The 15,739-nt window shown below is 57.9% G+C and overlaps 1 protein-coding gene across 3 annotated transcripts in view; it reads left to right on the top strand.

The window, feature by feature from the left end:
- The window catches only part of ITPK1 (inositol-tetrakisphosphate 1-kinase), a 163,271-nt gene that overhangs the window by 140,459 nt on the left and 7,073 nt on the right, over positions 1 to 15,739 (top strand). For 2 of the 3 annotated variants that reach the window (XM_030761931.2, XM_022576240.3), the window contains 4 exons: positions 1,183 to 1,281; positions 1,607 to 1,647; positions 5,326 to 5,491; positions 11,185 to 11,252. In XM_030761931.2, coding sequence (XP_030617791.2) covers positions 1,183 to 1,281; positions 1,607 to 1,647; positions 5,326 to 5,491; positions 11,185 to 11,252 — 374 coding nt within the window. Of the gene's footprint in view, positions 1 to 1,182; positions 1,282 to 1,606; positions 1,648 to 5,325; positions 5,492 to 9,809; positions 9,936 to 11,184; positions 11,253 to 15,739 lie in introns of all 3 variants that reach the window. The other variant, XM_089908144.1, reaches the window with a different exon arrangement.

The following is a 15,739-nucleotide window of genomic DNA, read 5'->3' as shown; positions in this document are numbered from 1 at the left end:
TCAGTAGAGAGATTCAGAAGACACTTTGTTTTCCCACGGATAATCTGTTTTGCCCTCACTCGGTGTCTGGCACCAGGAGCGTCCTGACGAACAGAGCACACCCAGCTCCCAGAGCTTCTCAGAAAACCAAACACGCCTGGAACCCACAGGGTGAGCGAGCACCCCTCCAAGAGTGGGGACTCAGGAAAGCAGCAGCATGGGGGTGGGGCCGGGGCTGGAGTGTGGTGGCAGGAGGAGGGCGATGCCTGTGCTCGAGTGTGGCCCGTCGGGGTGACAGAGGGGTCGGGAGCCGCCTCTGTTAGGTGGCGAGAGGCTGCATGCCAGGGGTCCCTGTGTGACTGCGAGCCGCTCTTTAATCCCCCCACCCCCCTCAGCGTCCTCCCCACGGGATTATTTGCAGACTTCAGAGGCGATGTACGTAAAGCCCTTGGCAGTGCTAGACCTGGGGTAAGAGCTGAAGGGCTGGTGTCGTTCCCGTGATTATCATTAAGCTGATACTGCCTATGAAGGGGGAAGTCTTTTTTTTTTTTTTAACATCTTTATTGGAGTTTAATTGCTTTACAATGGTGTGTTAGTTTCTGCTGTGTAACAAAGTGAATCAGTTATACGTATACATATATCCCCATATCTCTTCCCTCTTGCATCTCCCTCCCTCCCACCCTCCCTATCCCACCCCTCCAGGGGGTCACAAAGCACCTAGCTGATCTCCCTGTGCTATGTGGCTGCTTCCCACTAGCCATCTATTTTACATTTGGTAGTGTATATAAGTCCATGCCACTCTCTCACTTCATCCCAGCTTACCCTTTGGAGGGTGAAGTCTTTATTGCCCCAGAACAGTGTTCATAGTTGATTGAGTGAAAATTTGAGTTACAAAACAGTACCTCGTTGTGGAGCTGTGTGTGTGTGTCACATGCCCAAGTGTGGGCTAGGAGGTAATCGCAGTCGTATCTGTGACTGTGTCTCGTTTTCACTTCTAGTTGATCTTCAGCCTTTGCCGTTAACATGTGTTGGTTCCGTCATTACAGAAACACTATTCGAAAATGTAATGAAAGTCTATGCTCTCATTCCCGGGGCATGTGGGTGACTGCGGCGGCGTATGGGCCATCAGATGGGGTGGGCAGGGGCTCTGAGGGGGCCCCGGGGAGAGGGCGGTGCTGACTCGGGCTTCTCCTCCACCCCCAGATGACAGGATCTGCTCACCACCCTTCATGGAGCTCACGAGCCTGGGCGGAGACGACACCATGCGGCTCCTGGAGGAGAATGGCCTGGCCTTCCCGTTCAGTGCGTATCGCGCCCTGAGCGCGCCACGTGGGGGCCGGGTGGGCCTTAAACTTCCTGAGGGTGCAGGCAGGCCTCGGCCGCCGGGGAGAGCATGGCCCCGGGTCCCTGGGTTCCTGGGTGGTGAGGGCCTGGCCTGGCGGCATCCGTCCAGCTCACCCGCGGGCAGGTGCTGGCCCTGGTCGAGTCCGCGCCGCCCTCCAGCTCCCACCTGCCCCTCCCTTGAGGGGCTGCAGGAGTTGTTGAGAGTTTCTCCCTGTACCTGCAAGGCTGGGCTTTGTGGGTGAATAACCTCGCTCACCCCTCTTTTTCTCTCCCCCACCCACAGTTTGCAAAACCAGAGTGGCTCATGGCACCAACTCTCACGAGGTGAGTGGAAGATGTGACGACTTGACTGCCCTGCCCCCCGCCTCCCCACCCCGGCCATCCCCCTGCCCCCGATCCTTTCGGCTCGCGGTGTCTCTCTGGGAGCCCGCCTAGCCTGCTGCTCCTGAGGTTGTGGCTTTGTACGCTGTCTCCACCCACACCCTGTGCCTGTCCTGTCCCCGAGGCCGCGATGGCTGTGCCTGCCCCCTTTGTGCCCGTGCGAGCCAGGCCTCCATCTGACCAGTCCTTTGGCCTGTCGGTGTCGGTCACTTCCTGCTCCGTACCAGGCACTGGCCTGGGCCCCACTGAAAAGATGCCATCGCTGCCCACAGGGATGCCAGGCCTGCTGAATTTGGGAAGGGGGTGAGAGGAGGAAGGAGCACCCTACCTGCCGTGTACGTGACTGCCCCACCCTCTCATTCATTCCTGTGTTCACTCAGTAGTCCTTCCCGGCCTTGGGTGCCCCGGGAAGGATGCGTAAGATGTGAGTCCTGCCCTGGTGGGGAGCACAGAGTCCCGGAGGCGGAGGGTACCAGTGGGGTGTGGTTGGGAGACTGAGCGGAGGAAGCCTTTTGGGAGCTAATGGCTGGGCAGGGGCTCTGCTGGGCCTGTTGCCGTCCTTAAGAACCATGCCTGGGACATTGTCTTCAGGGGCCCAGCCCAGCCTGGGGACCCCCTCATTAGGTGCATGGGAGGACACCCTGGGCTGTAGACATTTGACCCACCCAGAAGGCCCTGTGGGAGAGTCTGTCGCGGGCAGCCCCAGAAATGCTCCCCCAAGACCTATGACTAAACGTGGACAACCCCGGCGTTGCGCCCTGGAGAAGATGTTATGTAGTGTCTTTATCCCTGGCGTGTATTTATGGGGAAATGTCTGTAAACAGATGCGTCCCTATGGTGTGGTACATGCCGTGATGGGGCTGCAAGGCCGAGGAGTCCCTTTGCTTGTGGGGGGGAACGTGAGGGCAGGAAATCCTGGCCTGTAGCAAAGGTCAGCTGTCTCCTAAGGTCAGGAGCCCTCGTGGAGCCTTTCCTGTCCAGGCCTGCCTGGGCTCCGGGCCAGGGGTGTGCGCCTGGGCCGGGCCCCGGGAGGGAGCAAGAAGGCTTCAGAGCAGCCAGAATTGTGTCCCTGGAGCCCACACTCCCCTTGCTGGCACCAACACCGGCTCCCCAACCTTCCACCTGGCCCTTTTCACCACCAAACGGTTCCTCTGTTGGTCAGTGCCTCGGGGTTTTCAGGACAGAAAGGCGACTGTGGTCATTGGTGTGATTAGGCCGGCCTAATGCAGAATAGGTGAGCCTGCCAGGAAGGAACCGCTTCTGCTGTTGACGTAAGAACTTTGGAATCACACCAGCCTGGGACCAGGTCTGGTTCTGAGCACCACCGGCTGTGTGACTTTGGGCAGATTACCCAGCCTCTCTGAGTTTCCGTCCCTCACTTGTAACTGGGGATATGGTGGCTGTTGTGAAGGATAAGGGAGTTGCTGCATGTGCTGCCATGGGGCCTGGCCCAGGGAGTGTTTGATACGCTGTCGTGGAACCAGTTGCCCTGGAGCCCGCTGGGTCATTGCTGACGGGGCGGGGGTTCCGGATCGAGGTGGCCACCCTCCTCCAGGGGAGTCTTGACTCCATGGGGTCAAGCGCCTTCAGGGAAGGCTATTTCACCCCTCAGTCCAGTTATCCAAGTCTGGCTCCAAGGTGTGTGCCACGTCTCCCCCAACTGCCCCACCCCTGGGCCTCCCCCAGCCCGCCATGCGCTGTTTCTGGGAGGGGCTCCTCTGCTGGGTGGGGGTCAGGGACAGAGCCCTGAGATTGGGATCTGGGGTGTTGCAGATTCCCAGGGGGCTTGTGTGCCGCGGGCCGTCTGCCTCCTAGGAGGCTGTTAGCATCAGAGGGACGCCCCCTCTGGTGGGGCGCCCTCCGTGGCGTGAGCCTGTGGGTGGGACGCCGAGGCTCGTCACATCTCTGTGCTCGTGATGAGCTTTACACAGGAAAGGGGGCTTTCTGACCGGGGTCCTCACCTGTACCCCAGTCTGCCCGAGCCCTACCTCTGATTCCCCGGTCCCTCGCTCAACTGAAATCGGGACTAGTTTGTTTTCATCTTAGGTTCACACAATGGTTTGGGCTCTTGTCTTGGCTTTAAGCTGGTGTAAGCACGCAAGTTTGCTCCACAGTGGAATACCGCACCCCCTCCTTTAAAAACAAAAACAAAAAGAACCCCCACTGAGCCAAAAGCTCGGAGGACCCCGAAGCTACCCCATGGTGGTTATTTTATTTATTTATTTATTTTTAATTTTTTTTGGCCACACTGCGCGACATGCGGGATCTTAGTTCCCTGACCAGGGATCGAACCCGTGCCCCCTGCAGTGGAAGTGCGGAGTCTTAACCATTGGACCGCCAGGGAAGCCCCACCATGGTGGTTACTGATGCTATTTCACAGGTGAGGAGAATGGAGCTTAAACAGGGCTTACGCAGCGAGTGCCAGGGCTGGGTCTTGAACCCGTGTATGGCTCTCTTACTTTCGTCAGATGGCTAAGGAGATAAGCACGCGCGCGTGCGCGCGCACACACACACACGCACTTTTTGTTTCCCCGTGTGGCCTGGATCTCTACTTCTGCCCCACCCAGCTGAGCACCAGGCACATCGTGGTGGTGCCCTGTGACAGTTGCTGTGAGAGGCAACAGCCAGTGTGGTGGCCAGCTGTCCAGCCCCGTTACCCCTCTCAGCAGCTCTGGGCATCTGGTGGCTCCTTCCTGGGGCCCCGTGGACTTGAACGAAGCATTAGCCGTGGCCCCGGCACTGGCAGCTGACTGCAGTGGGCCCTGCCTCAGCCAAAGCGGGCAGGCCTTCTCCAGCCGCCCCTCTTCCCATCTCGACCTCAGTCCCCTGCCGGACCCTCCTGGTGGAGGCCTTTGTCCCCAGAGGATTCAGGGACGGGGAGCGGCATGTTCCCGTTCCTCAAGTGCTCGTGTGGCTCACTCAGTGTGTAAGACGGCAAGGCTGGGGGCTGTTGGACCCCAGCCCATTCTGGGCTCTGTCACTTTCCAGCAGCCACTAAGTGCCTCGGGGCCTCAGTGTCCTCATCTGTAAAAGGGGCGTGGTGTCGGTGCCCACCTCGGGGGTACAGTGTGAGGGAAACACCAGGTGACTCATGCAAAGTGGTTAGAACAGGGCCGGGTGTGTCATGAGCGCTCAAAAGGCAGCGCTTGTCATTATGCAGGCTTGGACCCAAGGCCTCCCAAACCCTGATCCATTGTCTTCCGCTTCCTGGCCCAGCCACCTGCCCCCCTCCCCACACCACCACCCCCCACCCGACCAAAGACTTTGTGGAGGAACCTCTAGGAGGTCATAAGGGTTAAGTAGTACACAACCCAGGGGGTCCCATTCCCTGGGTGCAGTGTGAGTAGTGGAATTATGCAGTGCACAGCCAGCTCATCCTTCCATGGCCGGCCTGATGGTACAGGATTTCCAAACCCTCATAGCAGGCGTGGATTGATCCCCAGGTGTTCTTCTAAAGTCCCCCTCCACTCACCCTGGCTTGAAACTCTTCCTGGGGAGCCCTTGTGCTACAGGACCAGGGGTGGGCCTTGGTGGCAGTGCTCTGGACAGGTGACACACCCCATGCCGGAGGCTGAGGAGGTGGTGGATTCTGACCAAGCCCTTGGCCCCCTGTCTCCCCAGATGGCCATCGTGTTCAACCAGGAGGGCCTGAGCGCCATCCAGCCGCCCTGCGTGGTCCAGAATTTCATCAACCACAACGCCGTCCTGTACAAGGTGTTCGTGGTCGGCGAGTCCTATACCGTGGTCCAGAGGCCCTCGCTGAAGAACTTCTCCGCGGGCACATCAGGTAACTGAGCGTCGCGCCATCTCTGGATGCCCTGAGCTTAGGGGCGTGGCTGGAGCACGGCACCAGCCGCCAGTTTCTGGAGCGGGGAGAGGTGATCTGAAGGTTGGAAGAGCTGTGTCCAGTAGGTAAAGAGGTCTTGGGGCACGCCAGGTCATTGTAGGGGCTCCGTCTGTCTCAGCTACCATAAATTGCAGGAAGAACCTGAAAGCTCTCTGCCCCCAGGCCACTTCCCGGGGCCCCGTGCGGTCATGAGGCCCACAGGGAACACGCTGGAATGGATGATGGTCCCTTAGGCGAAGCCAGGGAGGGGGAGGGAGGGAGGGGCCCCTCATATTTTGAGGACCAGAGCGCTGGCTGCTTTATCACGTCTCCTTTTTGCAACTGGGAAACACTGAGTTACCTGCTGCTTCTGCAGCCGCTGAGGTGGACGCATGCTCTCTTCGGAGTCAGCACACAGGGCGCAGGACTTCCCGGCTGTGGCACCCCGGGCAGGTCAAGGGTGGCCACAGTCAGCCTGCCGGGTCCCCCACAGGGCTGAGGAGCGCATCGGTGAGCGTGTTTTGGATCAGTGGATAATGGTCCTCCGTGTCCCTCAGATGTCACGCAGTGGTGGCATTGCAGGGTTCTGCCAGCGTTGGGGCATCTGAGGGGGTCCTCTAGGGAGACTGGGGGGCTCCACGCGCTCAGCTTTTCTTCAGCTGCTCACCAGCTGCAGGTGACCCTTGGCCGTTTCAAAAACTGACACTAAGATAAGGATTTGCTGGTATTGGGGCCGCTTAAAAGACTGTTCTAGTGGTTCTGGAGGCGTCTCTAAGGCAAGTTCCAGAAACCTTTGGAACAGTGGCAGTGTCTCTGGAATAAGCACGGTTTTCCAGGAGGACCCCTCAGAGGACGTCTGGTTGCCCTGGTGTGTTTTGCTCTCACTCACTGTGTGTTTCTCTCTGGACGGGAAACCCGCCATCACCAGATGAAATGTCCAGGCTGCGTTATTTCCCTCTGAGCAAACAGATGTGTCTTCCTAAAATCCCTCTGTGGGACTGCCTGTCACCATCCGCTCCTCATGGCTTCAAGCCACTCCTCTGTTTTTGTTTTTTTTTTAATTAATTAATTAATTTATGTCTGTATTGGGTCTTCGTTGCTGCGCGCAGGCTTTCTCTAGTTGCGGCAAGCAGGGGCTACTCTTTGTTGCAGTGCGCGGGCTTCTCTTGTAGCGGAGCACGGGCTTCAGTAGCTGTGTCAGGCGGGCTCAGTAGTTGTGGCTCACGGGCTCTAGAGCGCAGGCTCAGTAGTTGTGGCGCACGGGCTTAGTTGGTCCGCGGCATGTGGGATCTTCCTGGACCAGGGCTGGAACCCGTGTCCCCTGCATTGGCAGGCGGATTCTCAACACTGCGCCACCAGGGAAGCCTCAGGCCACGCCTCTTGACTGAAGTCCAGCTGTTCGCATCCTGTCTCAGCCGTTCTTCCCATTAACGCAACCCAGAGAGCAGACACTTTGGAAATGTGTGTCTCCCTCCACTGCCCTTCTGAGTGCTGGCGGGGCTTTCAGGGCATCCCGGTGCTCACGCTCGTCCTTCCCTCTACCCACTGGGCTGATGGAATGATCTGGGGCGGGGGAGACCGATGTCAGGAGGGGTCTTTTTGTATGTGACTGTGTACTGGCAAGAGGCATTCTTATCAATTGTGGGCAGGATGAGGCTGATGTTCTTTTAAGCCTGTTTATATTGTTTCCTGATTTTTAAACATACGTTCTTTAAGTCTACGCAAAATGTATTAAGGGAAGAGTAGGTATGCCTTTTTATTTATTTTACCAAAAATCACTCCATCTCTAAAAGAAATATACCACGTGGTTTCCTTCCTTTCCACATGAAAAGTCCCTCTTTTCCTTCCCTTTTTCTCCTGGTTGCAAAGGCCTGGGCCAGTTTCCATCTGGGAACAACAACACAGAGCTGGGCGTGAGCTCTGTGTCCCGTGTCTGAGGACAGGGGCTCCGCATCTGTGTCTTCTCATGGCCATTCCAGGTTGCCAGTTTACCATAATATGCAGTCTGGGGCCGAGTAAATCAGTGGAGAAACACAGAGCTAACGGAGAAGTGTTTATTATGCCCAGGCGAGCTGAGTGATTTTCACTGTGTCCATCCCTCCATCCCCAAAAACTGATTCTGTGTCCACTGTCTTCAGGGCATCACACCAGCTCGTTGTTCTTTCCACGCGTTGTGTTCTCTTTCTGGATGAGAAGCACAGTGTGACAGCGGCTCTTTAAGCTGGACCAGTTGAGCAGGGGGCTTTAGGGCTCTGGCTTCTTTCCAGCCCCCTCCCAGCTTTCTGGCTCCCATGGCCCTGCGTGGCGGGCTCGCCGGCCTCCCCTGTCCATGCAGGGAGATGGAGGCTCCTTGAGGGGGATTCTTTTGACCTGCAGTGGCGATGAGGACACCAGCTTTCAAACTCCACAACTACTGTGCTCTTTTGATTCTCAGATGTACTTTTGGTTTTCACCTGTTAGCATCTCTGAAGTCTGGTGTGTCTTACGGCCACAGGCCTCTTGCAGTTGCCTCTGCTGGAACTGAAGACACGTTTTTACAGAGAGGGTTGAGATTGGCCTGTGCCAGCCCCAGGAACACATGTTCTCTGCCCTTGGTCCACGGTCTTGGGGAGACTGCTCCCCTCTCTCCACTAGTTCCAGAGTCGCAGTGGGTGTGTTTCTCTGCTCCCCTTTCTGTGCAGTGGGTTTATTTCTGTTTCTTTTCCTCTGCGGGCACAACGCCTTTGTTAGACTCTGCACGTGGGCCTTTTTTTCCTTAGGGGTGTGTATATAAAGGAACGACACCGCTTACCACATAGAGCAAGGGTCAGCAGGCTTTTTCTGCAAAAGTCCAGAGTAAGTGTTTCCAGCTCTGTCATAATTATTTAATGCTGCTGTTGTTGCCTAAGAGCCGCTGTAGACAGCATTGTAAGCAAATGGGCGTGGCTGCGTTCCAATAAACCTTTATTTACAAACACAGGTGGCGGGCCAGATTTGGTGATCTTGCATCGAGAGGCCCTCAGGTGTAACAAATGCCCTGTTTCCTTGTACCTGCCAGGCGCTCAGCCCTGGGATCCAGCAGGGAACTAGATAATCAGCCAAGTGTCCTGCCCTCGTGTGTTCATCTTCTAGCGGGAGAAACTACACACCAGGGAAGAAGAAATGAAAAGACGAATTGTGGCAGCACAGATGAGGGACCGCAGAGGAAACAGTGGGTCCTGGGACACCGCTGGGTGAGGGGAGACACTCGGGCAGGGCAGCCGGGGCCGGCCCCTCTGCGGAGCTGATGCTTGCATGGGATCTGGGAGGAGACTTGGGCCACTGTCTGCAGCGCCATGACATGCTTTACCCCCACCCCCCGCCAGAGATGTGAAGATTAAGCAAATGAAGCTGAAGAAGGTGTGGCCACAGCTCACAGCTGCACCCTCAGACCCTCTGGGATATTTGGGTGCTAAACTTGTCACTTACTCTGCTTCTTTTGAACCTCTTTTTCTTGTCTGTAAATTGGGGACAAAAATACCCATATTCCTCTTATTGCCTCCCCTCTCCTGTGGGCGTTCTTGGTGGTTCTTCCCGGGGCTCCGTGTGACTCGGGACTAGTCCAGGAACAGAGAGGGGATGGGCCCCCCCAATCCAGGGTGCACCTGTGATCAAGGTGCAAGGGCCCAGCCAGGCTTATCTTTAGGGAACTCAGTATCCTGAAGCTACCCAAGGAAACTGGCACCAAGGGATGCTCTGACCCTTTCTGACCCATCTCGGCTTCCACAGTCTCCTGGTTCATCAAATGGCCGGAATCCGCTCCCACTCTGTCCGGCCCCTACTCAGGCCGCACATGGGGAGGATCTGAGTAAAGGGCAGCTCTCCCCTCCCTGCTAAACAGTCCTCTGGCCAGGGCTCCCAGGTCAGCGTTAGCCAGGAGGAGAAACGAGTCTCCTTTGAAATGGCCCACACTTTCGATCTTGCCACAAGAAGCTGTTGGGTGACAGCTTGGCTGTGTCCACCTGCTCTGGGTGGCCTTTCTCTCCCCAGGCCTGCTCTGCCATCCTGGCGATTGCCCTTGGGTCCCCCAGGGTGGGTGGGAGGCGCCCTGAGCTCAGTAGGACTCGGCCAGGCTGGGCTACAGGCTGAGAAGGTGGGCAGTGCCTACAGAAGGCCGGAACGCCCATCCCAGCTGCTCCGGGCTCTGGCCCGTGGAGCTTGCCACCCTCCGAAGGCTCACTCTTCTTGGCTGTCGGCGCCCAGGAGTCGAGGTCGGTGGGGCTGCTTGGCACCAGTCCTGCAGGGTGTTTATTTTCCCCAGGCTCCTCCCCAGGACCGTCTCTCGTGCCCCCCGTCTGGACTGGCTCTGGTCGGAGCGGTAGGAGGACTTTCGGGCACACCAGGGCGGCAAGGGGCCTGCATGCCCCGCTAGCGGGAAAGATGCCAGGTACATCTCAGCGCCTGCCTGCTCAGCCTCCGCCCGAATCACTTCCTCATGCATGATTGTCGCGGCGCTGTAATCCTGGAGGTGGTGGGGGGCGGGCGTTGGCAGCCAGAGCAGGTGCCTCCTCGGTCTGGCCCCTGGCACACAGCGGTGCTCAGCCAGGGCCCTTCCTGGCCTGCGCTTAGAGGCCTGGGTCCCAGGGATGAGCAATGTGTCCTGGGGGACGGGAGCCGTAATGCCCTGCCAGGAAGGACTAAAGCAGAGGCTGCTGGGGCCACGTTGGGGCTCGTGGCCCGTGCCATTCTTGGGGTGGGGGGATCACAGTGTGATGATGGTCTTTACCAGATCCCAACCCCGAGGCTCGTGGTTTTGTGCTTCGTGCATTTGTGTGCCGCACTTCCAGCTGCTGGAGAACGTGTTTCTGACCGACTGACCTGCCTTTACTCTCCAGGGGGTGAATGAGCAAACCAGCTGCTCGTCACTCCCAATAATCTTGGGATTGATCTGCCTCTCGGGTGCCCCCGTGGGACCGAGGGGGCCCAGGGGGCAGTGGGAGCAGAGAGGGAGGGGGTGGGAGATGTGGAGGGTATTTCATGGGGCAGTGCTAACTTCCAAAGCCAAACTGTATGCTTTCTTGGATGGGTCCTACAGAAGCCCATGCTCTGATTTCCGATTTTTTCCTTAAGTAGCGGGGAAACAGCAAAACCCTTTGTATTTTAAACACTCACGTGCCAAGTGGCAGCCTAGCCATTTCTCAGCGGCTACCCTGAAAAGGCATTCCGTGGGCAGAACCTGGAGGGGAAAGCTGGATTAAATGACATCAGTTGACCTCTTGACTCTGGGCCTTTGATATGCACATATGCAGCATTTCCCACTCACTTAGCCCCCTTTCTGGTGCCGTGTCCGTAAGACACTCTAGACACGCTTTGGGGAGGGGGGGCCTCGGGTATTGGGGAAAATCAGGTATGGTTATGTAAGACGAGAGCAGAGGCAGAGGTGCACTCATCAAGCCGTTCATTTTTATACGGGAAGGAAAATGGAAACAGGAGCCCTGCCTGGGCGTGCGGGTCTCCGTGGCGTCATGTCTTCCTGGGGTGGGTAGGGAGGCCCAGGTGGCTGCCGCTGGACGCTGAGCCTGAAGGCCACTGTGGCCTATGGCTGGGGTGGTGCTGTCCCCTGGTGTCGGGTGCTGGAATCACCGTCCCTGCCTCGAGCTTCTAACTCCGGCTTCTTCCTGTCTTTGCTTTTTCAGACCGTGAGTCCATCTTCTTCAACAGCCACAACGTGTCCAAGCCAGAATCGTCATCGGTGCTGACCGCGGTATGTCCCTCCCGCCGAGCCCTGGGTGTGGGGTGCTTTTGGCTGTCCAGCGGGGCAGGGTGGCAGGACCTTCCCCCCAGCCCAGGGACCCAGGGCGGTTCCAGAGACCCCTCTTCCCCGCTTGCTTCGGGCCTTCATGCCAGTGGTCATCACAGCCACGCCCGCTCGTCTCTGGGCTACTCCAAGTGGATGATTTTCTAACTCTCCTCCTACATGAGGAAATCCCCCCAACCGTGAGGAATTTGAAGTCCTGCTTTCTAATCTGCCTTTTGCCTGATTTAAGAAAAGGGAGCAGAGCACCACCTCAATTTTCCTTTTTCTTTCCTTGCCCACATGAGTCCAGGGAGCGTTTGTTAAGAGCCTGCCGTGTACATCTGGGGCTGCTGGGGTAGTTCACGGTGGGTAATGGGCTCGAGGTTGCTGTTCAGCGAACGTCGCTGCGTGTCAGGCTCCATCCTCGATGCCCTGCGGCCCAAAACAGCCTTGGCAGGGGTGGACAGACATCCCCACTTTCCTGAGGCGGGAGGGCTGTGCTCAGCCAGATTCACAGGGCTCCTCGCTCAGGGACAGAGACGCGATTTGACCCCAGATTAGTCTGATGCCAAAGCTGGGTGTTCCGGGAATTTAGGATTTCTTATCTCCCTGGCAATTGCTGAGCAGTTAGAAGTCAGCACTGGGCCACCCTCTGCTGTTCCTCCGTGTGTCCTGAGAGCCAGGGGTCTCTGCCCCCACTGCCGCTGAAATGAGCCCTCTGCCAGCTCTCCGCTCCCCTCCTGGCCATGCTCGGAGGGTTTGCCAGTGTCCCCTCCACAGCAGACCCCCACCTCTAGGCCTCACTCCCCCTCGTTCCGGGTTAGGGCCTCCTGTCCCCCAACCGAGGCCGCCTGTGCTTTTCTTGTCTGTTTCTGGTTCCTTTGAGGAGCCAGCCGTGTGCTGAGGGTTCGACAGAGCACAGGCGTGGAAGGGACCTGGAAGGAACACCAGCGTCCCTCAAGATGTTAATAGACGTTCCCTGGGAACAAGCTTTGTGGTCAAGGATGCTTGGAGAGCAACCAGATTTTAAACAGAGCCCCTCGGCGCCTGGCTGTGCACATTATAAGACGCAAATAGGTGTCCTGTGCAAGAAAACGTTCTGGTCTCTCAAAAGCTGCAGAAACTTCAGGCTGGCCCAGCTCTGCAGGGCATCTTCCCTGCGAGGCTCTCAGACCGCATTCGGCCTGTGACTCTTGGAGGGGGTTGGCATTCCGCGGACTTGCCGAGAGGCTGTCCCTGCCACTCCCCTGGCACAGAGCAGCTCTAGTCACCGCTGGGCTGTTACCTGATGCCAGAGGGTCACTGTGAGGGCCAGAAGCAAAGTCACCTTCCTGGCTTATCACCCACCTGCCATTCGGCCTGCGTCTCCGTCTGCCACGTGGCAAAGGTCGGCCTGCAGACCCTGCGGGGCCTTCTCCACCTTTAGGCCCCGCTGCCATCTCCCCCTTCCCCTCAGCTCATGAGTGCTGTGTGGGGATTCCCCCAGGGCTGGCAACGTGGAAAAGAGAAGAGGGAAATGCAGTCAGCCGTCCCTTTTCCACTCGGGATGTCAGGCCCACATGCACAGACAAGGCCATTCCCAGACCTGGGTGTCCAGACAAGCCCCTTAGCATTCTCCTGCTCGCCAAGGTCCCCCCAGTCCCCATCTCGGCCTTGTGCAGGTGCCGGCAGCCCTGCCCTGGCCTTGAAACCCCTGCTCCCTCCCTGGCCGGATGCTCCCAAGGGTGGATGCAGCTCCCACACCCAACTGGCTGCCCCCCCAGACACAGGGTATTGGTTAAGAGTGTGACACTGACAGGACTGCCTGGGGTCAGACCGAAGCTCCACAACCTTCCAGCTGTGTGGCCTCGGGCAAGTCACATTGCCTCTCTGAGCCTGTGGGGTGGTGGTGGTGCTCGGGGCGTCCCTAGATGAAAAGCACGTGGCATTGCTGGGTGCAGTAGGTGCTCGGCCAGTGTCAGCTGTGACTGGTGACGGGGGACCTGGGGGGTCCACCTGAGCACCTCTTACCACCTCCATCGCCTCCCTGTTTCAGACAATCAAAGGGCTCCAGAAGGACTTCTGAGATTCCTTAGCTGAGCTGAGAAAGTGCTTTTATAAGCAGCGGGGTCACGAGGCTTTGTAACAGAGCAGCAGCCATTGGTCCCCTTGCTGCCAGGCCTGAGCCACAGGCCTTACGGGTGAGCTTCGTGGATCCTCACCACAGTCCCGTGGCGGCAGGGGTGTTCTTATTACCCCGTTTCCTGGGGCGAGAAAACAAGACGCGGCAGGGCCCGTTATGGCTCAGGGCAAGCAGCGGGGACTGGGCAATGCCAGGCGTCCTCCCAGGGCTGTGACTCGGTGAGGGACCCGGGCCACAGGACCAGTGGCCAGGCTGCTGACCTGGGCTCAGGCAGGTGTCTGTCACGGCGAAGCTAACGCAGACGCTTAGACAGCATCTCTCCTGGACGAGACGCCGAGGCAGCGGGGTCATGGGCGCTGTTGGGGGTCGCCGCCTGCTATGCAGAGCCGGTGGATGTGGCTTTCACAGTAGCGCACGACAGTGCCCAGTTGTGGGGTCCCTGCCCTGCACGTGTCTGGGAGTTCCCCATCAGCCATTCGGCTTCCTGAGCTGGGGGTGAGCACCACGTGTCCTGGGTACCCAGGGCTCTGTCCCCAGCCCACCTGACCCAGCCTCACTTCGTGTTAATATTAGTCGTTTTAATGTGAACCGTTCAGTGGCGTTAAGTACATTCACAGCGTCGTGCAACTGCCACGTCTGTCTAGTTCCAGAGCATTTGCATCACCCAAAAGAGAATCCTGTACCCGTTAAGTGTCACCCCTCATTCCCCCTCCCCCCAGCCCCTGGCAACCACTGAGCTGCTTTCTCGTCTCCATGGATTTACCTATTCTGGACCTTTCATGTTAATGGAACCGTACAGTGCGTGACCTATTGTGTCTGGCCTTTTTCATGTAGCCTGATGTTTTCAAGGTTCATCCACGTGGTAGCGTTGTGAGAACAATATTCCATTGTGCGGGTAGCCCATTTTGTTTATCCAGTCATCTGTTGATGGACATTTGGGTTGCTTCTACCTTTTGCCTGTTGTGAATAATGCAGCTATGAACAGTGGCATGCAGGTTACACACCTGGGGTGGAATTGCTGGGTCACGTGGTAATTCTCCATTTAGCTTTTTGACCCAGCTTCTGTTTTAGTTCTGATGGGTGAGCTCCCGGGCTTCCCCTTTGGCCCCGAGCCCCCAGTCCATAGGACTCTGCTATCACCTGAGCACCACACGTGAGCCCTACTCCGGCTGACGTGCTGCCATCCATGGCCTGAAATGCAAGTGGAGCGGCTCCTCCAGCCAGGCATGCGCGGTCCCCATCACGTCGGTGACCTTGTGACTCCTCCCAGCAGTCTGGGATGGAGGCCTCGTTGGCCCCGTTTTGCAGGTGAGCAGGCCGAGGCGCACAGAGGCCAAGTACTTTCCCCTAAGACCACAGAGCTAGGAAGTCACGGTCAGGATTCAAGTCCGGATCCCTCGGACTTCAGTCCTTCCCAGGGCGGTGTTCTACTTCCTTGGAGGCCCGGGCCAGGGGCCACGCTTGAGCCCATGAAGACTTGTGTGCCTGTCCCAGGCCAGCTGTGATTAGAGCAGAAAGTGAGCGGTGTCAGCGGGAGTCCACGGGACGGCCCCACGAGCCCTGTGGAAGCTTCGCTAAAAGCTGAACTTGGACCCGGGAGTTGGGCGGCAGCAGCAGAGTAGACTCTTCGGGGAAAAGCCCGCTGAGCATGAGTTAGTGTGGCCACACCAGAGTTAGCGACTCATCCGGAAGGGGAGAAGTGTCAGCCCCACCCAGGAGCCCTGTGACCACCACCCGCCCCTGCCTACTTCCGGCCAGTAAATGAAGGCCGGTCCACGGAACCTATCACCTCACAGCCTTGAGGCTCCGGCAATGGTGGGCCAGTGCGGTGATGCCGACAGAAATTCCCCCCGCTGCCCGCCTCTGCCCTAACCGTTCCAGCTGCTCCCAGCTCTCTCCTGTGGGTTCTTACCTCTGCACCTTTGCTTCCACTGTGCTCTCATCTGGGTCCCTTCCCCCCACCCCCCTCAATCCTCCCCATCTTCAAGGTCCAGCTCACAGGCTTCCTGAACCACACAGTCTTCGTGGGTTCACAACAGATTCTCCCTCCCCTTCCTCCTTGCTAAGAGGCTTGGGTTTTACAGGCTTAAATGCCTGGGTCCAAATCCAGCCCTGAGCTGTGTGGCCCTGGACCGGCCCCTGACCCTCTCTGAGCTTCAGCTCCCCTGTGTATAAAATGCTGATAACGGTGCTCGCCTCCCTGCTGGTTATGAGGACTAGAGGTCACGTACGCTGTATACCTAGCAGCTGCCCAGCCCTTGGCAGGACTTGGAAATGGCCATCCTCGTGCCGACTCTGGTGGGTCTGTCCTGCCTCTTGCCTGCGGGTAAGG

The sequence above is a fragment of the Delphinapterus leucas genome, chromosome 2 (genome assembly GCF_059928025.1).
Source record: "Delphinapterus leucas isolate spDelLeu-1000000601 "Yukka" chromosome 2, BTC_Dleu_Yukka2, whole genome shotgun sequence".
Lineage (NCBI taxonomy): Eukaryota > Metazoa > Chordata > Mammalia > Artiodactyla > Monodontidae > Delphinapterus > Delphinapterus leucas.
The sequence above is the reverse complement of the archived record's forward strand: the minus strand, read 5'-3'. Positions and strand labels throughout refer to the sequence as shown.